General features: G+C 46.3%; 9 protein-coding genes across 13 annotated transcripts; 5 read left to right on the top strand and 4 right to left on the bottom strand.

Moving 5' to 3' along the window:
- The first annotated feature begins 495 nt into the window (after window positions 1-495).
- FOXG_12474 (uncharacterized protein) lies at window positions 496-2,651 on the top strand. 3 transcript variants are annotated; one of them, XM_018392268.1, is made up of 4 exons: window positions 675-786; window positions 837-1,229; window positions 1,288-1,785; window positions 1,840-2,651. In XM_018392268.1, exons 2-4 carry the CDS (start codon window positions 933-935, stop codon window positions 2,362-2,364), a joined length of 1,320 nt encoding a protein of 439 aa, XP_018251825.1. In that variant the 5' UTR covers window positions 675-786; window positions 837-932; the 3' UTR covers window positions 2,365-2,651. The 3 variants fall into 3 exon arrangements, with proteins under 3 accessions (XP_018251823.1, XP_018251825.1, XP_018251824.1); XM_018392267.1 differs by having other exon boundaries at window positions 831-1,229; XM_018392266.1 differs by having other exon boundaries at window positions 496-1,229.
- Window positions 2,652-4,501: 1,850 nt separating this feature from the next.
- Window positions 4,502-5,053, top strand: FOXG_20918 (uncharacterized protein). Its single transcript, XM_018401244.1, has 2 exons — window positions 4,502-4,781; window positions 4,838-5,053. The coding sequence occupies exons 1-2, from the start codon at window positions 4,581-4,583 to the stop codon at window positions 4,952-4,954; spliced, it is 318 nt and encodes a 105-aa protein (XP_018251822.1). The 5' UTR covers window positions 4,502-4,580; the 3' UTR covers window positions 4,955-5,053.
- Window positions 5,054-7,310: 2,257 nt separating this feature from the next.
- Window positions 7,311-8,496, bottom strand: FOXG_12473 (uncharacterized protein). The gene has a single exon (XM_018392265.1). The coding sequence runs from the start codon at window positions 8,469-8,471 to the stop codon at window positions 7,365-7,367; it is 1,107 nt and encodes a 368-aa protein (XP_018251821.1). The 5' UTR covers window positions 8,472-8,496; the 3' UTR covers window positions 7,311-7,364.
- Window positions 8,497-8,652: 156 nt separating this feature from the next.
- Window positions 8,653-10,108, bottom strand: FOXG_12472 (uncharacterized protein). The gene is made up of 2 exons (XM_018392264.1): window positions 9,878-10,108; window positions 8,653-9,815 (listed from the first exon to the last, which is right to left on the bottom strand). The coding sequence occupies exons 1-2, from the start codon at window positions 10,008-10,010 to the stop codon at window positions 9,202-9,204; spliced, it is 747 nt and encodes a 248-aa protein (XP_018251820.1). The 5' UTR covers window positions 10,011-10,108; the 3' UTR covers window positions 8,653-9,201.
- Window positions 10,109-11,084: 976 nt separating this feature from the next.
- FOXG_20917 (uncharacterized protein) lies at window positions 11,085-12,478 on the top strand. 2 transcript variants are annotated; one of them, XM_018401242.1, is made up of 3 exons: window positions 11,085-11,192; window positions 11,256-12,092; window positions 12,150-12,478. In XM_018401242.1, exons 2-3 carry the CDS (start codon window positions 11,362-11,364, stop codon window positions 12,376-12,378), a joined length of 960 nt encoding a protein of 319 aa, XP_018251818.1. In that variant the 5' UTR covers window positions 11,085-11,192; window positions 11,256-11,361; the 3' UTR covers window positions 12,379-12,478. The 2 variants fall into 2 exon arrangements, with proteins under 2 accessions (XP_018251818.1, XP_018251819.1); XM_018401243.1 differs by lacking the exon at window positions 11,085-11,192 and having other exon boundaries at window positions 11,207-12,092.
- A 333-nt stretch (window positions 12,479-12,811) lies between these two features.
- FOXG_20916 (uncharacterized protein) lies at window positions 12,812-14,322 on the bottom strand. 2 transcript variants are annotated; one of them, XM_018401240.1, is made up of 2 exons: window positions 13,287-14,322; window positions 12,812-13,222 (listed from the first exon to the last, which is right to left on the bottom strand). In XM_018401240.1, the coding sequence occupies exon 1, from the start codon at window positions 14,093-14,095 to the stop codon at window positions 13,343-13,345; it is 753 nt and encodes a 250-aa protein (XP_018251816.1). In that variant the 5' UTR covers window positions 14,096-14,322; the 3' UTR covers window positions 12,812-13,222; window positions 13,287-13,342. The 2 variants fall into 2 exon arrangements, with proteins under 2 accessions (XP_018251816.1, XP_018251817.1); XM_018401241.1 differs by having other exon boundaries at window positions 12,812-13,170.
- Window positions 14,323-14,659: 337 nt separating this feature from the next.
- FOXG_20915 (uncharacterized protein) lies at window positions 14,660-15,317 on the bottom strand. Its single transcript, XM_018401239.1, has one exon. It carries the CDS (start codon window positions 15,243-15,245, stop codon window positions 14,766-14,768), a length of 480 nt encoding a protein of 159 aa, XP_018251815.1. The 5' UTR covers window positions 15,246-15,317; the 3' UTR covers window positions 14,660-14,765.
- A 1,218-nt stretch (window positions 15,318-16,535) lies between these two features.
- On the top strand, window positions 16,536-17,775 carry FOXG_20914 (uncharacterized protein). Its single transcript, XM_018401238.1, has 2 exons — window positions 16,536-17,089; window positions 17,147-17,775. The coding sequence occupies exon 2, from the start codon at window positions 17,161-17,163 to the stop codon at window positions 17,587-17,589; it is 429 nt and encodes a 142-aa protein (XP_018251814.1). The 5' UTR covers window positions 16,536-17,089; window positions 17,147-17,160; the 3' UTR covers window positions 17,590-17,775.
- Window positions 17,776-17,871: 96 nt separating this feature from the next.
- On the top strand, window positions 17,872-19,225 carry FOXG_12470 (uncharacterized protein). The gene is made up of 2 exons (XM_018392263.1): window positions 17,872-18,385; window positions 18,437-19,225. The coding sequence occupies exons 1-2, from the start codon at window positions 18,241-18,243 to the stop codon at window positions 18,724-18,726; spliced, it is 435 nt and encodes a 144-aa protein (XP_018251813.1). The 5' UTR covers window positions 17,872-18,240; the 3' UTR covers window positions 18,727-19,225.
- The last annotated feature ends 195 nt before the right edge of the window (window positions 19,226-19,420 follow it).

The raw sequence follows: 19,420 nt of genomic DNA, 5'->3' as shown, positions 1-19,420 counted from the left end.
CTTCTATCTCGCACTGCTGACTTGTCTCCACTCCCCCAGATTTTCTAGGCAAGAGCGCTACTTCTGGGTACTTCTTTCACGCATTCAAAAATTGCTTACGCACGCATAATACAGCCAAATTCAGACAAAATAATTGCTTGCTAGGTAAATTTATGTACCGAAGTGTCTCCACTCTGGATTTCATAAAGAGAATGTTGTTTTGAAGCGGAGGGTGGAGGTGTTCAGCACTGTACTCAAGATTCGCACTGCTGATTTGTCTCCACTTTCCCGGATCCGCGTCCCGCATTTGCAGGCACCAGCGGTACTTCGAAGTACTTTATTCATTCAGTCAGAAATTGCTTATGCACTCATAGATCAGCCTGTTTCTGACAAAAGTTCGACTTACAAAGTACATCCATGTATCTAGATGCCCCACCTTAGACTTTACAAAGAGCATTGTTGTCCAAGCTGAAGGTGCAAGTGCTCAGTGCTGTCCCTCCACGTCTGGTGTGTCAAGTGGACGACACAGCGCAGGAAACAAAGCATGGTAACCTCACCTTCCGCTCTGGGGGTAGGGCTGCCTCAGATAGACGAAAATGGGTATCCAACATGGCACACATCCCCAGAAATGGTCACATATCGGTCGTGAAACTCACTTCGGTGGCTGAAATGAGGCGATGTGAAAAGGCCACTGGCCAGTTTCAAGCCGGGGATGGATGGAACAAGATGATAACTTGGGCGCAGCAAGTCAAAGCCTCGATAGGAATGAAGGCAGCTGCTACTACTTGACGTGCCATTAAACCCACTGTTCGTATGCTTTCCAAGTTTTTCATGATATTCTGACCTATAAGAACCAGCGTTCACTGCGAACTGTATAACAACTTTTCACCTCTCATCGCCATTTTCATTCTCTACTCACACTTAGTTCCCACAAATTGACAGAAGTCAACACAATGGTACAACTTATTCTTAACATCAATGACGGCACTGATTCCGATAACTACTCCGGCGATTCCTACGTACAAGAAAAGTTCAGAAACACGCCAAATACTAGAGTTATGCACATCGACGAGCCGAGGCAAGTCAGTTGGGCACGCACGATGAGTAGTGATGAGAAAAGAGATTGGGAAAGCGTTGCGGGAAAACTAAAGGACTTGAAACAAAACCCTAGGATTGCACTACTCACAGGAAGCGTAACCGGGGATTATATTAACAGCAAGACTGACCTCAGCGCCGATGAGCGCTCTATAGTAAGCATTCATATTCTATGAGTCAATAAGTTCTTGGATACTGACACGGCCTCCCTAGCTCCGCAAGGGAGTCTCATCGGGCCCAGGTCCGATGCAAGATGCAAAAACTCAAGCTTGGCTTACCGCTTGGGACAAGGCAAACTTTGTAGCTAACCAGGCTCAACGACCACACACAATCTTCGTCGATTTTGCCAGTCTTGAACGCACTCATAACCCTGTGAACTTCAGTGTTCATACAGGTAACCACCTCGTCTTGAGAACAGCGCAGGAAATTAAGCTATGGAAAGAGATCAACCGAATATCCTCAGACCCAGAGCGCCACCAAAGCGTGAAAAGTTGGTTTGACCACTCCATCGAGCATGCGAGTAAGAAAGGGGCTGGACTCGGCGCTTCAGTGGAGATCCTAGACAGAGAGAAGCTATATCAGGACATGAAGCAGGCCGAGGAAGTCACGATCTTTGTAGGCGCTTCTCTAGGACTTGTGTCATTTCTTCTTGACAGAGGCATGATGGATAGGGATATGAAACTCGAGAAAGTGAAAGTGATCATGCAAGGAGTGAGTGAAACGGGCAAAGTGGGAACATTGCAATGATGTCTAACGATGAATTAGGGCTCAATGAATAGCAACGAAAACATTTTCGGAGAAGCATTCAACTTTGCCTTAGACAAAAAGGCTGCGAAAAATGTTTTCTGTCATGTCCAGCAGTTTGGAAGTTTTACTCTTATACCAACGCAAACAGCACGAAAGCTGAAGTTCTCCGTCAAGGGACTTGTGGGATTTGGAGGTGATCCTCTACTGAAGCTGATAGAAGCATTCAACGATAGACAAGAGGAGACAGAGGTCGCCCTCCTAAAAGGCAACTTGCCGGAGAGGATCGACAAACTAGAAAGAAAGAACATTATACAGTCGGACTTGGCAGCATTTATGCTTGCAACCAGGTTCGGTGAATCTTTGGGAGTTAAGCGAGCGCCAGGATGTATTGAGGACAGTGGTACACAGGGTGCGATGTTGGTCAGGGAGACGGATCCAAAAGATGGCCGATTCGACCTGCTCCTCCTCCAGAGCAGCGTCACGCTCGATGGAAAAGGACTTCTAACTTGTCTCAATGCAAATGAGTATGCGGGGGGGAAGTAACAGATAAGAGATAATCGCAGCCGGCTGGAAGAGGGAACCTGACTAGGAGGGCAGGCTTGCGAGGCTCAGGTGAATCTATCATTGGATACAGGTAGGCCAAGAAAGGAACGTATCTTGGTAGAAGAGCGATAACGCAGAACAATAATTTTCCAGCAATACAGTTGAGCAGCTAAAAGTGACACCGCTCTCCTAATTACGATGGGTCATCGGCTGAAGTGGAGCGGCGCCAGCCTAGATTCAATGAACAGCGCGCTATAAGCGCCGCCGCCTTTCGGGTAAAGCCCGCGATGAATAAGACTTGGAATGAAACATTTCAGCTAATCCGTTGTTGCACTCAAGCATATGGTATGTCTATCATTTAGAGACGATGACGAAGCAGCAAGCAACGAACTTACCGCTATTAATTTCCCCGAACCTACCTTTGCCGGGAGTCCAAGAAGCAATAGACGCCGGCACCCTCCTGTCCCGGTTGTGGCACTGCAGCTAGTCCACTTTCGGACCTTTTTTTACTAAATTTCAAAGATGAATCATAGAAGTTTTAAAACTCGTCTTCATTAAGATTTCGTGTTTACTGCTTAAATTGAAAGAGAAAATTGGATCTTACCCCCCCTGTTAGTTGATACACCCTGCTGAACCATCAAGAGCTTTTGCGACTTTTCACCATACCAGCGCCGGAGTCAGCTGAGTTCTGGGCGACGAGGTTGACTACCAACACTGGACCTACCCATTCCCTTATTGCAACTATTGGGGCGCTGTCCTTCTCTTCTTTCCTCTTCTATCCGCAAGAGCAGTGAAGTATTGGAACATGGTTGAGCGAATGAAACTAAGCACGGAAAGGACTATACTCCTGAGACGTAGTCAATGTATGTCTCAACTTTTTCCACTTCCGTTGCCACTTCCGCACCTCCATTCCCGTATCTCCATTTCTCCAGTCGAACCATTCGTGGTCATAGTTATGTCAAGGTTCTCTTTATATTGCGGGTTTTTAAATGATCTACTAATCGTGCTACCCTTCCTTACGGCAATGGCGGGTGACTGAGCAGACATTCTCTATTGCTTGATCTCCTTCATTATCTTGAATGCGTCGAGGTGATGTTTCTAATTTCTCCACCTCTTTATCGCCTGAAAAGGTGTTATATAAACACGAAACGTCTTTGGTTGTGCCGAAGATACTTGTGATGCCTCGAAGCTCGATGGGATCCGAAGTGGACTCCAAGTCCTGCACATTGACTTAAAGCTTGCTTTCGCCGAAGGTTATGATTGAAGATTCCTTATTAATGTAGCTCGGTTTTAAGCCTTCATAAAATAGTTTTTTATACTTTTCCTTGTGTTCTGCGCTAATGCCATTAACAAGTAAAAGGAGCTTCTTTCCACACATGTCTCATTTCAATACGTAGGGCAAATCTGTTCCAGCAAGTAATAGAGCAGACGAAACTCCATTCTCCAACCCGATACCATTGATCCCTTTGGCGAAGTCAAATCCTTTCAAAGAGAAACGAGAGTTCGAGGTTTAAGGTTGAGGGGCTCATCTTGATACGTGGTTACAAATCCCCGTTCTGTGTCACAAGGGCTTTATATGTATTTTTGTATAAAGATAAGGGCAGTAACAAAAGCCGACAAACTTCATTATGGAGAGCTAATAAAGCCAAAGAGTCAGCGAAAGAAAGAATAGACAATATAGTACAGGAAATCTCAAGTTTAGTTTCCCTCCCGATATTAGTGTTCTTGCTACTTTCGCAGACGAGAACAGGAATTAGAGATGGAATTTTAGCAGTTGAACCTGAAATGCACTATATTCAAGGTTGGGTTTCTAAAATTCTCATATTCAATTATTCTTCTTACAGGGATGATCGAAAGGAGTGTCCGCGCTTCGCTGGTGAAGGTGAATTATACGGACCCATTCCAGACAGGATTAATACTTTACGATGGGTGCTGGCGGCGCCCACGGTCTACAACAATTCTATCGAAGCAGAGGAAAGCGGACACTCCTTTCGGCTCTCCCTGTACCCGATGTTACTTTTTCAGGAGGGAAATTGGACACGAATTACCTGTACTTGTACTATGAGAGAACTTGATATAGTCTAGGTAACTTCGTGGTCCTATATTGTCTGTCTTTGCTTTTTCATCGTTTCGTATAAGAAGTCCCGTTCCGCCGGCATGGCATAATCTTGCCCAAGGATTGAGATAGATAGATACTCCCTCTCCTGTGAAACAGCATGAAGACCAGATCACAGACAAAGGCTGAGGAAAGATCTTCATATCCGTGCATTCGTAACCTAACCCATCGCGGAGAGCTCAGTATCGCGTACATGAAATTTACTCCTGCTGAGAACAAGTATACTATGGGTGTAAGGTGGCCAGATGGTAAAGTATCCGAGCACGATAGACAAGACATCTACGTTAAAAACCCTCAAGAGGTCGGGTGATACGAATAATAGCATTATGAAACGTTAATGTTAACGATCTATTCTAGGTAATCAAGTTTTATGAGTCCTGTCTACAGGTACCGGTCAGCAATATCAAGACTATAAATAATACAGCTCAATGGCGCTTGGTACTGAGCAAAGAGGAAAGAGCCTTGCTAGAATAGATAACAATGTTTGAAGAACAGAAGTCAATGATATCTCAGAAGTATATACTACATAACGTTTCAAAGGTGCTGTGCTATGGTGCGATTTTATATGTCCCAAAGTTGCGAACCAAGTCGTATTGTAGTTTAGCAGAATGCTAGATGATCCATTGTGGCATCGAGATGCGTCTCTCATAACATCCATCGGGAACATGTTAGCAAGGTGCAAGATAATCCATCCCATTAGCAAGTGTACTATCAGCCGAATGATATACGGACTCCCATTAGATGCGACCCTATCGCGGTGTCGAAAGAGATGGAGATGGCCACTGACCGTATCGAATAGATAACTTGGGCTTGGTGAGATTCGCTACACATCCTGGAAGCTGCCGCTCATAACATAATGGACCGTAACAATGATCTTCTCTTTCTACTTTGCGAGCTGCAGTATTCTTTTGCGTTATATTATCACCTGGTAGTCTTGTTCATTACTGGATTTGCCTTTCCATGGTAGTTATAGATACTGCCCTATCTTCGCTTGTTTATTCTGCATACCCTACATTTACGTAGGCAGGATCCATTGCTGACCGACGTTTCCAATGTGATGCGTATAGAACGATGTTTGTACTATATACTACCTTGAACTTGCTTTGGACAACCACCTATTTAGGACAACCACCTATGTAATCGGCTACTTTGATATTACTATGAACCGGAGCATTGTATTATGGACCTTGCTTCCTCCTTCCCTCAGATGCTACACACCCTTGTCTACATCTTTAAGAGACGTTTGGGATATCATCAAAGGCGATCATCTGTCTTTTGATAGACCCTTACTTGAAATGGCAGTTGGGCCGACAAACGAACAACATAATAAAGCCCCGTGGGATCCTCCCGGTAGGGCACAGAGAATTTTACGACCCAGATTCAGGTCAGAACCACGCTAAGAGCCTAGGCCGAACACGGACAAAGTCGCGATATAAAAGTATACATAATTCTGGGGATCATAAAATACGGGATGCAGGTCTTCTCAAACTAATGGAGTAGTGTTGCGAATGAATCCAAAGTTGAGACGTTCCACATCCTATAACCGTATGTTACTTCCTTAGACTCAGGCAACAAATCAGACGCTCTTGTGAATGTGAAACTGCATTTGTTCTGATATGTCCTGTGTAGAGGTGTTGTACAGTAGGGTGCTGGTTCAGCTTCCGCAGTTGACTTCCAAAATATTGTCAGAAATGTCCCAAAACAGATTAAGCATCGACCGTTCGCGACATAGTCGGTGACAATCAGCTCTGCCTTCTCATACCGGTAACAGCATCATGTGAGTCTCGGCACCCGGCTATGATCTATGCCTTTAGATTGTGGGCTTTAATAGTCTTGGCGTTTATTTCTGGCTTGGGCGGGATCCACTGTTGACTTGTACTGCTTAATTCTCCTGTAGATGATGTTAGTGAACGGCGGTTTCCATCCGAACCACAGTGTTTGATCTACTTTTAGCTTTTTATGGCAAACGTCTTATAATAAATTAGTGACACTGAACCTGCACCTTACTGTACGATAACACAGGCCGGTTTTAAATGCATATTCACTATAGAAATAACCCTCTTCGAGGGAACTTAATGTGATTTTGACTGTGCTTTTCATGCAGCCACGTGTGACTTCGTCAGTGGCCACGTCTTGGTGATTAAGCTTCTGCATTGCAGTCGATCTGCTTATCCTGAAACCTAGATTTACTTATTTCTCCACACTGTTGTAACAGGTCTTCGTCAATGAGCATCCAGAGGCACCTGCAATCTTCTAGCAATCAACGATCAGGTCTTGAGACGGCTTCTTTTACCCTAGGTAGCTGCGAATAGGGCTACTTTTTGGGTCATCACTAGAGCTTGTTATTATGCTTAAATTGGGAGACATATCTTGGTTGAGGCTGTGTGCATATTGCTTTCCAAAAGCTGAAGTTAATTGGGATTCTTCAGTGTGTTGGCCTGATATGTTTCGTTGGGAAGTCATAAGCTTTACCTATCTATAGAAATAAATAAATCTTTTGCACAAACAGATTCTCCCTTAAACGCCGTACCCTTCATTGTGGCACGGACAGCAGTGGGTCACATAAGAAGGGGGTTGGCAGAGCTCCTTATATACCAATGGAGCGTTTGATCCATAGTTGGCCAAGCTAGCCAATCAGACCAACCCCGCCTTTTGACATTCAACTGTCTAGTCAGCAATTTGCTGCCAGCACACATAATCGAGAGTACGATCGTGGAAGGTCTAGTCTGTGTCAAAAAGTGCCCACGACGCAACTTACTTGATTCAACTGACATTGATACTGCGGAGAGAATAGGCAGCGATGAATTGGTGATTATAATTTATAAATAAAGACATTTTTGATTTTTGAATTACTACGTGAGCTAAAAATATTTTATTACCTACTTTAGCGTGCCCCCTCCACTTTCACAACGGTATCCAAAGCCGCCTTAGGAGTAGAATCTCTGTTATCGTTCCTCGTAAGGTCAGGTGTAGCATGCCGGTCTGCAATGCCGCCTTCGTCCTTTGAAGCTGAACTGTCATTGTACCGCTTGCGACATCGCACAGCTGCATCGATTACCGCATATTGAAGATTCGTTATCTGCTGACCTTTTTTCAAAACTTGGAGACCAACAGGAATATCTTTTAATATAGTCACCGCTTTGTCATTTTTACATATCCTTCCGCTCTTCCTTGTACTGTTTAGCTCTGCTTCCCCTGGCTTAATAGGGGGCTTAAGATTGGGACACCAGGCCTTCTTGACAACCTCAGGCGTTTCCCACGAAGTTGTAGTCTCATCTTCGCCACGTTTCTTCCACTTCACTAATATCCTTATGCTTGGTGGAGGCCACGATTGACCGTCCTTCGGGATTAGGAGACTAATATCTTCAACCATAGCAACACCACCGAGCGCTATCATCTCATCGCCTCGGCTCCGTCTTTCTTTCCACTCTATGGGATGCACCTCAAGTTTCTTCTCATCCTCCGTCATCGTATAATTCATAAGTTTGTCGCGTGATTTCCACCTCACCATTGCGTAATCGCGTAACTTACGGGGGCCAAACCCAACTATCTTCCTCTTATTGCCGCCTTGAACGGTCACAATGGCGAGACACTCTTCATCTTTTTGTTCAATTCGGGTCTTCTCCATTTGTTCTGTAAGAGAATGTATGTTTGGGCTTTTTGTTAAAGGAACAACTTCGTCGGGATCGTCGTCGTCTGGTGGCCCATTGTCATTTGCAGGGGTTGATTCAGTTGAAGCGCTATTGGCCTGTGAGGGGCCGTTGGTCTGTGCAGGGCTGTCCGATACCGACTCAGTTGGCTCATTTATTGGTGGAGCTTCATCCATATCAACGTCCTCTACATTCTTCGGCTGATCTTCAGGGCTGTCACCGGCCTTATTCGCCTTGGCACCGACTCTTCCCGCAGGGAGCTTTTCGATTCCAGCATTAGCAGCAGCCGTCGCAGAACGAGTGTTTCGTCCTGATCTGCCACCAGTCTTTGGCTGAGCCATAATGGAAGAAGAGATGTTAGTGCAAAGATACGGCAATTATAAAGAAGACCGGCTACCGACTTTATATAGCCATACGTAAAATCACAAAAGGATCAAATAGGAATTGAATATTGCAATTATTAGCATACTCGGAGAATACACATCAGACACATATCATATCATACAGCCGATGTCATTTAATCCCAATTGATCGAGAAATGGGAACATCAACTCACCTGCTTGGTGATCATGGCTATATATTTAAACATCCGAGGATTCACTTAGATTGTCTTTACTGTAACCACCGCCTCGGAAAAATTCGATTTACGAAGACTTCTATCTGGTAAAAACCCAATATCGCCAGTATGGGAGAACCAATCTGCTTTTTCCAGGGTAGAAATAGCGTTTCTAGATCCAATACTGCTCCAGTTTATATCCCTGAGCAGATGTAATAAATACTGTGCATGTGTCTCCGAGTTCTTGGATTTACCCCCAGTATCATTGAGTGGCAACTCATCTGAGAAAGCTTGCCTGCCTGGACGTGCGATGAGCTGGGCCAAGGGGATTCGTAAAAAGACCGTTCAATGGAATGGAGTTACAAATATGGATACGCCACTGGGTTTTCCTTTGTGTGTTGATGGATGTACTATATGGCCGAGTACATGCCAAAATTGTAGTCCTCTTATAAGAACTTTTGGCCTCTCTAGGGATTCCCATTAACCGAAGATGTGTCGGGAATGGACAGTTTGGTTCATCCATAGAACCAGTACAAGGCGGTGTAGGAGATACTATCGTTCGCCTTAGCCGTACAGCCGCGAGAGGCACCACCAGCTGTCAAGACACGATATGCAATGGAAACGCCGTGGCTGCCACCCGCATCTCCAAGGTAGAGCCAGTCAACGGCACCAGTTCCTTCAGGTCCAGCGGGAGCAGAAGCAGGGGCTTTGATACTCCCGATCTTCTTAGCGACAAGAAGGTGATTTACCTTGTCAAGATCGAAAGTAGGAACACCAGCAGAGTTAAAAAAGTGGTGACCAAGGTAAGGGATATTCTTATGCAAGCTCTCCACCTTGAGCGGCTGCTTCTTGGGGAAAGGGTTGGTAAGGGAAGCGCCGCCGCTACTGTCGCGATTCAGAGGGACTTTCTCCCGGTTGAGGACATCAGACGGAAAGGAAGCCCATTTCCTAGGTGTCAGGGATGAATGGCTCTGACCGGGGTAAAGATGTGTAATATCATAGAGGACAGCCAAGGCTCCGGTAGCTGCAGGGATGGTATTAGGCCCAGCGCAGGTATAGTTCTGAATACCGAAACCAAGAGCAATATGCCTAAGCTTTACGCCCCCAGGAGGAGCAAGGAGCTCAGAAGCTGGTGCCGTTGTTAGCGAGGCTGAGGATATTTTGCAAGACGAGAGATGAATGAAAACGTACGGCCGCCATTGACAGGAAGAACAGGGCTTCCGAGTTTACATGCTAAAAAGTTGCCAGAGTTGTGGAAAGGCGAAGCGAGAGCGGAAACAGCGAAGTTGAGAACGAGAAGAGAGTTCGCGAGCATGGCTATCATAAAGCGTGATGAGATTGTTAGGCGCAAGATTGTTCTGAGACGTCAGACGTAGAGATAGCGAACTCTAGAATGCAATGAGATGGTGACATTTACATCAGTTACGTTGCACATGGTAGCTATCGTAAAATAGTTTTAATGTTGAGGAAGCGGCTGGCACTGTTCACATTTGGAAATGGCAGATAAAGGATCTACACCAATCAATTTTCGGGCTGATCACTCCTAAGCCTCTTCTGGAGCCTATCAAATGTAGCATGCACATTTAGGCACTTTGAGCTCCCTTGGGAAGAAATAGTCGGCACCCTAATGCTGATGAGTTGGGTTTGCATTTTTGCGCACCGACTCATTCTATTACAGTCGTTCTTTCCGAGCGGTCTGTACGTCCAATAATGGATCACAGCTTGCTTCTATCACTGATGTACCTACCCCTCCGCCGCTTCTTTGTTATGCCGTAATGTGGGACCAGGGATCCCGCCAATCAGAAAACCCTTAACCCTTGGAAAAGCGCTGTAGCCGACAGGGTACCCTTGTTAGAAGCATTGTAAAGATGTGGCCAACCTAACCAGCCTAACGACTGGATTTTGGCAAGCAAAGGATGTTCCACAGCCTGAGCGCCGATTGAACTGTATCAGACTAGAAAGCTGATAACATGGGCCTACTGAGTCTCTCGAGGCGCCTTACTCGTCCCCGCAGTCAATTACCTTGGCGCCATCAGACTACCATCGAAAGACGCTAACATTACTGCTGTCTTTGTTGGGAAGCAGGCGGAAATAAAATAGAACCGGAGGTCCGTTATAATTGCCATATCTGTGTCGCTCTTGCGACCTGTGGCATGGTGCGAGAGTGGGCTGCCAATGGTGGGGCCATCTAAAGGGCTGTGACCAATCCAGGTTTAGCTCTAGCCCATCGCATTTCCAATATCGGGCCATTTTTATTCTGTACATGTCTCATGCCAGCAAGTCCAACAGGGGCAAGAACAGCAGCTTGCAATTATCAGGCCTTCTGAGCCACAACACCAAAAGAACTTTACCCTGCTTGGTTTTTTTTATTGGTTGAGTTCCTCTTTACAGGGGTTCGCTGCTACCATGGAGGGAAAAAAACAAAAGGAAAACAAACGTAGATGATCGTCGCCTGTGGGGCTTTGCGTCATCAGCGCTCACAGATCAGCAATTGGATAGAGCCGGGGTATGTGTACCTTGCCATGTGAGATCGAGCGGTCTCTCTTATATCTATAACTGCGTATACTAGTTCTCCTCTCGGACGTTCGAAAGTAAGACATAGACACTGTTACGTACGCCCTCTTCGTCACTCCTGCTCCATCGAAGAATAAGTCAGGCCGGATTTTGAGTTCGACATGTACGAAGACTTCATCCTTTATAGCGGGCAAGTGCCAAGTCCTCCAACCTCACCAGCTTCAGACCGCTTTCCCGATGCATGTCAACAATCAGCACGTCATGACTTTTTCAGCCCAGAAACTCATGATCTCTTCGGACCCACCTCTGTTCAGGGAGAGGTGTATTGCGAGCCCCAGTACGCAGCGTTCTTCCATGGCCTCCCCAGCACTTCAATGGGACCGGGACAACTTGGTTATAGCTATGACCAAGCCATGGCTATAGACCCGGCGCATCACGGATGGATGGGCAGAACGCCCTTAAGCTGCCTAGGCCCCTATGAAAACCCTCGAAATGCACCCGTGGCTACACTCAGTCAGAGCTGGCGAGGCTTCGATGACACTGATATGGTCCAATCATCCTTTCGTGGTGACGATATAAGCAGCACTTCCTTTTTTGACATAACGACATCTCAAGATGCCGGACCGTCGGATTGTGTCCCGCAACAACAGGCTTCTCTTTGTGCTCCTTCATGTTGCTCAAACTTGCTCGATTACCTGCAAGGTTTGAGGAAGATGACAGTTGATGTCACGCACAAAATTCGCGAAGCTGAAACTGGATCATCCAAGCTAGGATCCGGGAATTCGAACCTTAGAAAGGTTAATAACGTCCGACAACCCCGGTTTCAATGTGACTATCCCGGTTGTCATAAATACTACTCAAGAACCGAACATCTCAAGCGACATAAACAAAGGTAAGTCTCAGGACCACTTTTCTTTTGTAACTTTGAGCCATGACTAAGGGAGCGCAGTCATCACGGCGAAGGGCGCAACCGTTTCTCTTGCGAATTTTGCGGAAATGACCGATTCAACCGCCATGATAACCTCACCATCCATCGCAGGTTGCATGCACAAAATAAGAGGGGTAAACCTCGCGTTAAATTTATCGCCGCAGCAGTTCGAGTTATTGAGGAAGAGAGTGAAAACAGGAGAGGCAAGGCTTCGCCTGAACCTAAATTGGGACGAATATCAGAGGAGTGACGTCTTGCAAAAGCACGTAGGCAGCTATGGCTTTTACAAACGGACTAGCTTAGAGCGTCAAATATTCATAAAGTGCATAGCACATTCTTATCTTACGCTGTGATGATCTGAATTCGTTCTATGGTGTGTCTCACAATGGATTCCTGAAGAGACGACTATTCGCCCCTGATTTACAGAACGCTTTTTCCTTCTCAGCATTAACCTTGGGAGTGAAAACTCGTGGCCAGTCGCAATATCCATGTTGACATGATTATCGACTCAAAGTACAATACTAATTTTTGACATTAATTCCATTTGAGCTCCTCATTCCGGCTAGTGACTATGTCTAAGTGATTATAAAACCTCTACGTTCCGTGACTATCCTTAATTATATACAGCGTCTCTCACACCCATTTGGCCTGTTGCCTTTGATGCCCTTGGACGCTCGACGAGGCAAGATGGACTGAATTCATTTCATGTTGGTCGAATAGGCCCTGGATCATGTAGGATATGAGTAGTGAGTGAACATGGATCTATCTCCACTTTTCCGCATCCTCACTCCTGTCTTCGGGCAGCAGCAGTACTTCTTAATACTCGCCCATTCGACTAAAAGTTACTTATGGTACGTCATTATTCTGATCATATGTCTGCTTACGAATTAGAGCCATGTTCCCAAACATCCCTACTCCAGAATTTGAAAAGAGCATTTTCTCGTGGACAGGAAGGTGGAAGTGCTTGCTACTGTAATTGCATGCATACAAGCTCTAGCTGTAGTCAGGATTGACGATCAGGAGTAGTTTGAACTGCCCTTCTCTAATCTCTATTAACTATATGCTCTATTACTCGCAAGATGGCTTATCAATACCTGGACATCCTTAGTTGACTCATGATTATTGCCCAAAGATGGCAGGGATTATTTCGGTACCCACTAGGTTTAGGTGGTACTTCTAGCAGAATTACAGAAGCCAATGATTGCATCTCTGCCTCACATCCTGTCCTTTTCCCCTCCTTGCTGTGCGGTCACGAAGGAGCCGGGGTCTGAGTCGATGGGAGATACTGAGGACCATACTGATGTTTTCGTTTGTAAAGCTTCATGATAAGGTGGTGGAGGGCCTTTCTTCTTGAGCCGACAAGAGCACCATGGGCCCTCACCAGGGATGTCATGGGATTTATCCCACCTTAGACATGCAATAACCCCTGTTATATTCCACTTAGACATGTCCTTATGTAAAGCTATATCTTCTGCCTGTAGGAGAAGGTCTTTTACTTTGTCATAAGTACAGCTCTCCTTGCGAGCCCGCACCTGTGCAAGGAAATTGAGAATGTTTTGAGGGTCGAGTACTCTCCTTTCTTTGAAAGCGACGGGATTACCTTCAGTATCCAAGACTTTGGGCCTACCCCAGAGCCATGAATGCGCAAGGAGTGAGACCAGTAGTCGGCGTCGCGCATGATGCAGGGTCTGTTCCTCTTTTCCTCGCGAGGAAAAGAGTCTGGCCATGGATAGAAAGGCCTGTTGCGTGCGTACTCTGAGGGATCCTTCTTCAATCAACAAATCCGAGAAAGAGCCGTCCTCCTTCAAGAATATTGCAGAACCGTCGACCCATTGTAGACTCGATTGGTTATTTTCCAATGCGTCAAGCTTTGTTAAAGCTGAATCCTTTATTATCTGAGGTTCAAAGTAGACAGGCGCGCAGGCTCCTTTGTTCGGACGCATGTTATTTGCAAAGTGCAGAGGCATACGAAATCGATAGAACGAAGTGTACAAAGAACGAGAAGGACGAAGATGAGAGAAGCTTACAATCTGATCTCTAAGCTATTTATGACCTACTGATCAGCCAGTGACTAAATGTAAACCATGTCTGGTCCGGCTTTGGACCCTCCTGGCAAAGTTCTAAAGAAGGATTACTGCCGCTACACTCAGAATAAAATGTCTCATGGACGGATATACACGCGTTGGAATTATTGTGATCAAAAGCCATTGTTCTGGTCGACGGCAAGTGGCGGCGGCAATGGTACATATGTTAGACAAGTGCTCAAATGTCACTTGCGAGAGATACAAAAACATTAGGTGCTAAATCGGCACAGACATCTGAAGATAATTACAACATCCGTTGTATGGAAACCATCCGATACTGGCAGATCATAGCTGAATTTACTTGGAGCGCATGAGAAATTCATGGATATAATATACTATGAGAGCAATAGAAAGACACCTCCCATTTGCGCTGGCGATAGTAAGTAGATGCAGCTTTATCATCAGTTATCCGATACAGGGGCCGTGATTCATTGTCGCCATGAAGTCCTTAAAGTGCTTTCCGATTAATGTATCGCTATAAGTTCTAGGTTTTCGGAGTCGAGCGAACAAACTCGCTCTAGACCATCTTCAGCAGCTACAGAACAGCGGGGGGCTAATGGTCTTCCTCTTCTTGGGTACCCGCCAACCCTTGCGACGCGATGAACTTGGTTCCCTTTCCATCTACGCTGTCCGAAATTGTGATGAAACTCCCAACTTCATCCCTGTCAGGCCTTCCTTCAGGGGTGCAACGGATAATCACACTCGGGCATTGAGATCTATACGTCTGTTGCGTAAGCTTCCATAGGCTCCTCTTCCGTTTTCTTGTCCACAAAGGGTTTCGGCTTTTGGGCCTGGAAACCCTAGTCTGGAGTTCCCTGCTCAAGAATTGCTGGGGCTTCGGTCTCGATTCACTTCCGTGGGTTCGAATTTGCTTTTCGAGTCGTCGTACCCGCTCTTCTAGTCGGAGGATTCTCCTGTTCATGAAATAACTTTCAGTGTCCAAGGCCCATAGATTGGCTGGGTCCCCTTGGCCTGGAGGTGGACAGCTGTTGGCGCCAGTTGAGCTAGTTGGAGAAGACAGTTCTGAAGTCATCGAATCGAGCGCTATCCTCTACCGAGAGTACAAAACAGTAGAAAGAGGTGCAGAGAGAAGGATACAGAAGGTGGGATACTGTGATCCATTCTAACGAAAAACCGCGAGGAAATGAACTTGTTATATATAGATGTCGTGGGTCGGGTGTCAGAGGCAGGCCTGTTCAGGATAGATTTGACTCAGGATCAGAAATCTATGATAGCCAATCGGAATGGCCCTTCTTGTCACGCCGCGTTAGTGTGTACCAAACCCGGCCATCACCCTTGGCAAGAATAGAGTATATATGTACTAGCTGCTGCCTCGACCTTGTACCTAGAGGAGAAACAAAGGCCTCTATCTGCCATGGAAGAAATGCAATGCCATGGTGTAGACAAAATGCGGTTCTGAGATATTGTAGGTTCATGGGCCTATGAATGGCCTGACTATGCGGGATAGTAGAGCGGTAGATATTGCCTAATTTTTAAATCCCAGTAGTCGCTTGTGAGTGTAGAGGCTTATCGATGACTGTAAGACCTTTCATCTCTCGGTTATACTGGGCATACATGACGCCACTTTGCTGGGCAGAACATGTAACGGCATTTGTGGATGACTAGAAACCTCATTTTACTTGTTGATTCCCAAGCTCCCCCTACGATCAGCAGTAGGCGATATTAAGGGCACCCTGCCTTATTTCGAAACAAAATCGGGTTTTCTGAGAGGCCTCAACCCGCCAGACAGTTGGCGTTGATGCATTGTGCCGAAAAAGTAATGGTTTTATTGATTTTGTCTCTGGTTCAGCAGGATTCAACTCGATTGCCATGGCTGCTGGGTTTCGAAAAGCCAGTTCTGGTTAGGTACGGTGGATTAAAAGCGATGAAGTCGCACTGTCTACTTTATAAGACAGTTCCATGGAGACGAGAGCCAGCGAGAAACCGACCTAGCCCTGCATATTAGGGATGAGTAAAGAACTATCTCTTGCCGTCCCGGCTTCTATTGAAGTGAGATGTACATCACGTAATACAACGACGCACCGCTGTCCAGGCCATGGCTCCCACATCTGTGGAATTGTCTTGTAGAGTGGGTGCCACCTTTTTGGCGCCAGCTGAAACGCTTGCCCACAATTGCGGAAGACTTAAAAGATAAGGCCGCCCCAGCCGGTGGTAAACATTGTCGCATGTATGCTATCGGGGCTAATTAACTCACTATTCATTGGCAGAATTCCTCCTTTGACTCCTGCAACGTCATAGTTTTTGTTGTTTTCGTTATGGCACTACGTTTACGAAACATCATAGATTTATAAAAGCCTTTTGATCTGCTGCAGCAGAATACGCCTTCGTCTGGAGAAAGCAAGGACGACTTGAGCTGCGACTCTTGAGAGAACGGTGTTTTTAACCAAGCGTCTCCATAATAAGGGCTGCAAATGAAAATTTCCCAATAAGTATTTCAACCGCTCGAGTGTTGCGGTAGAATACACCATACCATCAGATTTCGTCTTGGCTCCCGCGGCATGCGTCAATCGGTTTCCTTCACACCGCCATTTTCATTTGCGGCCGGCTCGACTTGTAGAGATGGAAGCGGCCTTCACACATACCATCCTTGATGGACCCATTCCGATCCTCCTCCGAGTTCTTTCAACTGTCATGAACCTATCATCGAAAGCAGCGACGTCGACTCCTCCGCCATTGTGGAAACAGTTAATTAACAGCACGTCTGATAGGCCCGCGAGGAGAACGCCACTACGCCTTCGTGTATTGTCTCACATACCCGCCTAAAAATCGATCTAATTGGCTACATCTCAGTGCTCGCACACGGTTGTGTTTTGTCTTGCCTGGCAGGGCAGCAAGCAGTCTAAGTATTCTTGACAGGTATATATTCTCACCTATCCGACTACTCACCATAGCGATCTTCTGAAACACATTCAGACGTTTTTCTCAATATGGTTCTTTGTTACTTTTTCTTTCCTTTTATCTGGATTCGACAGGTCAAGGCCCCCTTCAAGAAACGGGGTTTAGCCTGCCCTTTCTATATCTATAACCCGACAATATGCCAAGGATGCTTTGCAAGCGACCTACGATCCATTAAAGATATGATTGGACATCTATTCGAATCCCATTCGCGTCCCGTGTACTGTGCGACTTGTTACAATACATTTGACGACTTGGTGAAACGCGACGACCATGCTTTGCGTAATCAGTGCCGAAAGAGTACCCCAGGCCCCTTATTCGGGCTCAGCGAGCGGCAGAAAGCGGAGTTGATGAAAATAAACTTGGATTGTACGGTTGACGAGGGCTGGCTTCGGATTTGGCATATTGTCTTTCCAGAGGAAAAGGATCCTGTTCTTCCTCCTCGCATCCAATCTCTATAGTGCTCTAATTCTGACAGAATTTATGGCCGAAGGCTGAAATGGGCCATATTTGCAGAAAGCGAGATCTTGCGGAAACCGGATGAGTCAACCTCTTCTTCGATCTGGGAGGAGAGACTGCATCAGATAGACAGAAATGGATACCAAAGGTGAACTCAGTATGAGCTAAGATCAGATTCGCAATCGCTGGATGTCAGATTTGTTTATTGAGGAGTGAACCGTGAGACGCGTAAAACAGCGGTGAAATTACCTGCCAGTATCACACTCGGTATAAGTACTGTAGTAAGACGATTCATAATCGCTGACAATGTCCTGTTCTCCCATCACCCTTCCCAACCACCTGATTCTCCCAACGCCCTGGCACTTTCTCCATTTTCACCAAAGATTGACCTTTCTTTACCATTCCCTTTTTAACGACCTGGGTCTGCTACTATACTTTGTAAGACATGTCTCTACAGCCCCATTCCGAATAACAGATTGCATACGGTAGCGGCACTGGCGAGAGGCAGCCCAGAAAGAGGAGAAAGCACCTGTTGCATAGCACTGCCTCCCTCACGGGTTTAAAACCGGCGACTTTGGTTCGTCCGGCATTCATAAAAGGCATCCTCTCCTCCATCCTCAACCCAGCAAGCCCGGTATCTCAACCAAAGTATCATGGACGCTCGACTCACTTTTGCAGAGAAGCTTGGCCATGGCCTCGCAAAGGGTATCTCCTCTGCAACTCGAAGAGCAAAGGAGATCATACTCATTTACGTCTTCATCACCGTTATTGGCGTGGTCCTTCTCTACATGAACCCAAGTCCGTCCTCTTCCTCATCCTACCTATGTCCATTTAGACTGACGTCCTTAGAACAACAAGAACTTCAACTTGCCACCAGAGGCTGGGGCGGCTTCGACGAACAACCCCGGACAGAAAAATGCTACCGCCAGGAACGAACTGCGATGATCCTCAGTTTGCTCTTCGGAGTCTTGGGCGTCGATCAGTTCTACGCTCGTCACTGGCCCCTGGCTGTATTCAAGCTTTTGACCCTTGGGGGATTCGGACTTTGGTCATTTATTGACGTAATTTTGTGGATGGTGGGTGGCGTATATGGAACACCGGGATGTCCTGGGGGAAGTTCCAAGGGGTGGCAGTACTAGGTGGGTATTGGCCGCTGCGCTTCAGGATAAATGACGAGCTAGAGGCGGTTGAATCATCAGTCATCTGTCAGACGTGGTTGCGCAGTTACGTTTGTATTTTGCGACTTGGGAGTTTCTATGAGCAGCTTGGCTTGGGTTGACAAGTGTATCGGCCAGTAATCGACTTGGCTTGGGGTAGACACTTTGTAAATAATGGCTTAGTCTACATTACACAGTAAGGTGCGGATTCAGTGTCAGTAACTTAGTATAAGATGTTTGCCATGAGAAGATAAAAGTAGACTAGACACTGCGGTTCGGATGGAGACCACTGACATGGCATAAACCCGTTCACTAACGTCATTTTCAGGAGAATCAAGGACTACAAGTGAACAGTGCGTCTCGCCCAGGCCAGGAATAAACGCTAAAACTACCAAAGCCCAAACTCCAGAGGCATAGATCGTGGTTACCATGGTCGGGGGCCGAGACTCACAAGACGCTGTTACCGCTGTGAGAAAGCAAGGCTGAAATCGGCACCGGCTATGTCGCGAACGGCAAATGCCTTATCCGTTTTGGGACACTTCTGAAAATATTTTGGAAGTCAACTACGAACGCGGAACCCGCACCATACTGTAGAATTGATGCTGACTCGCAATCTCGTCGTGCCATACGCGCCAGGCCGTTTGACAACGCGAATTGGCATCCCTCCTTTGTGCAA

The sequence above is a fragment of the Fusarium oxysporum genome, chromosome 3 (assembly GCF_000149955.1).
Source record: "Fusarium oxysporum f. sp. lycopersici 4287 chromosome 3, whole genome shotgun sequence".
NCBI lineage: Eukaryota > Fungi > Ascomycota > Sordariomycetes > Hypocreales > Nectriaceae > Fusarium > Fusarium oxysporum.
This window is presented reverse-complemented; position numbering and strand designations above follow the sequence as displayed.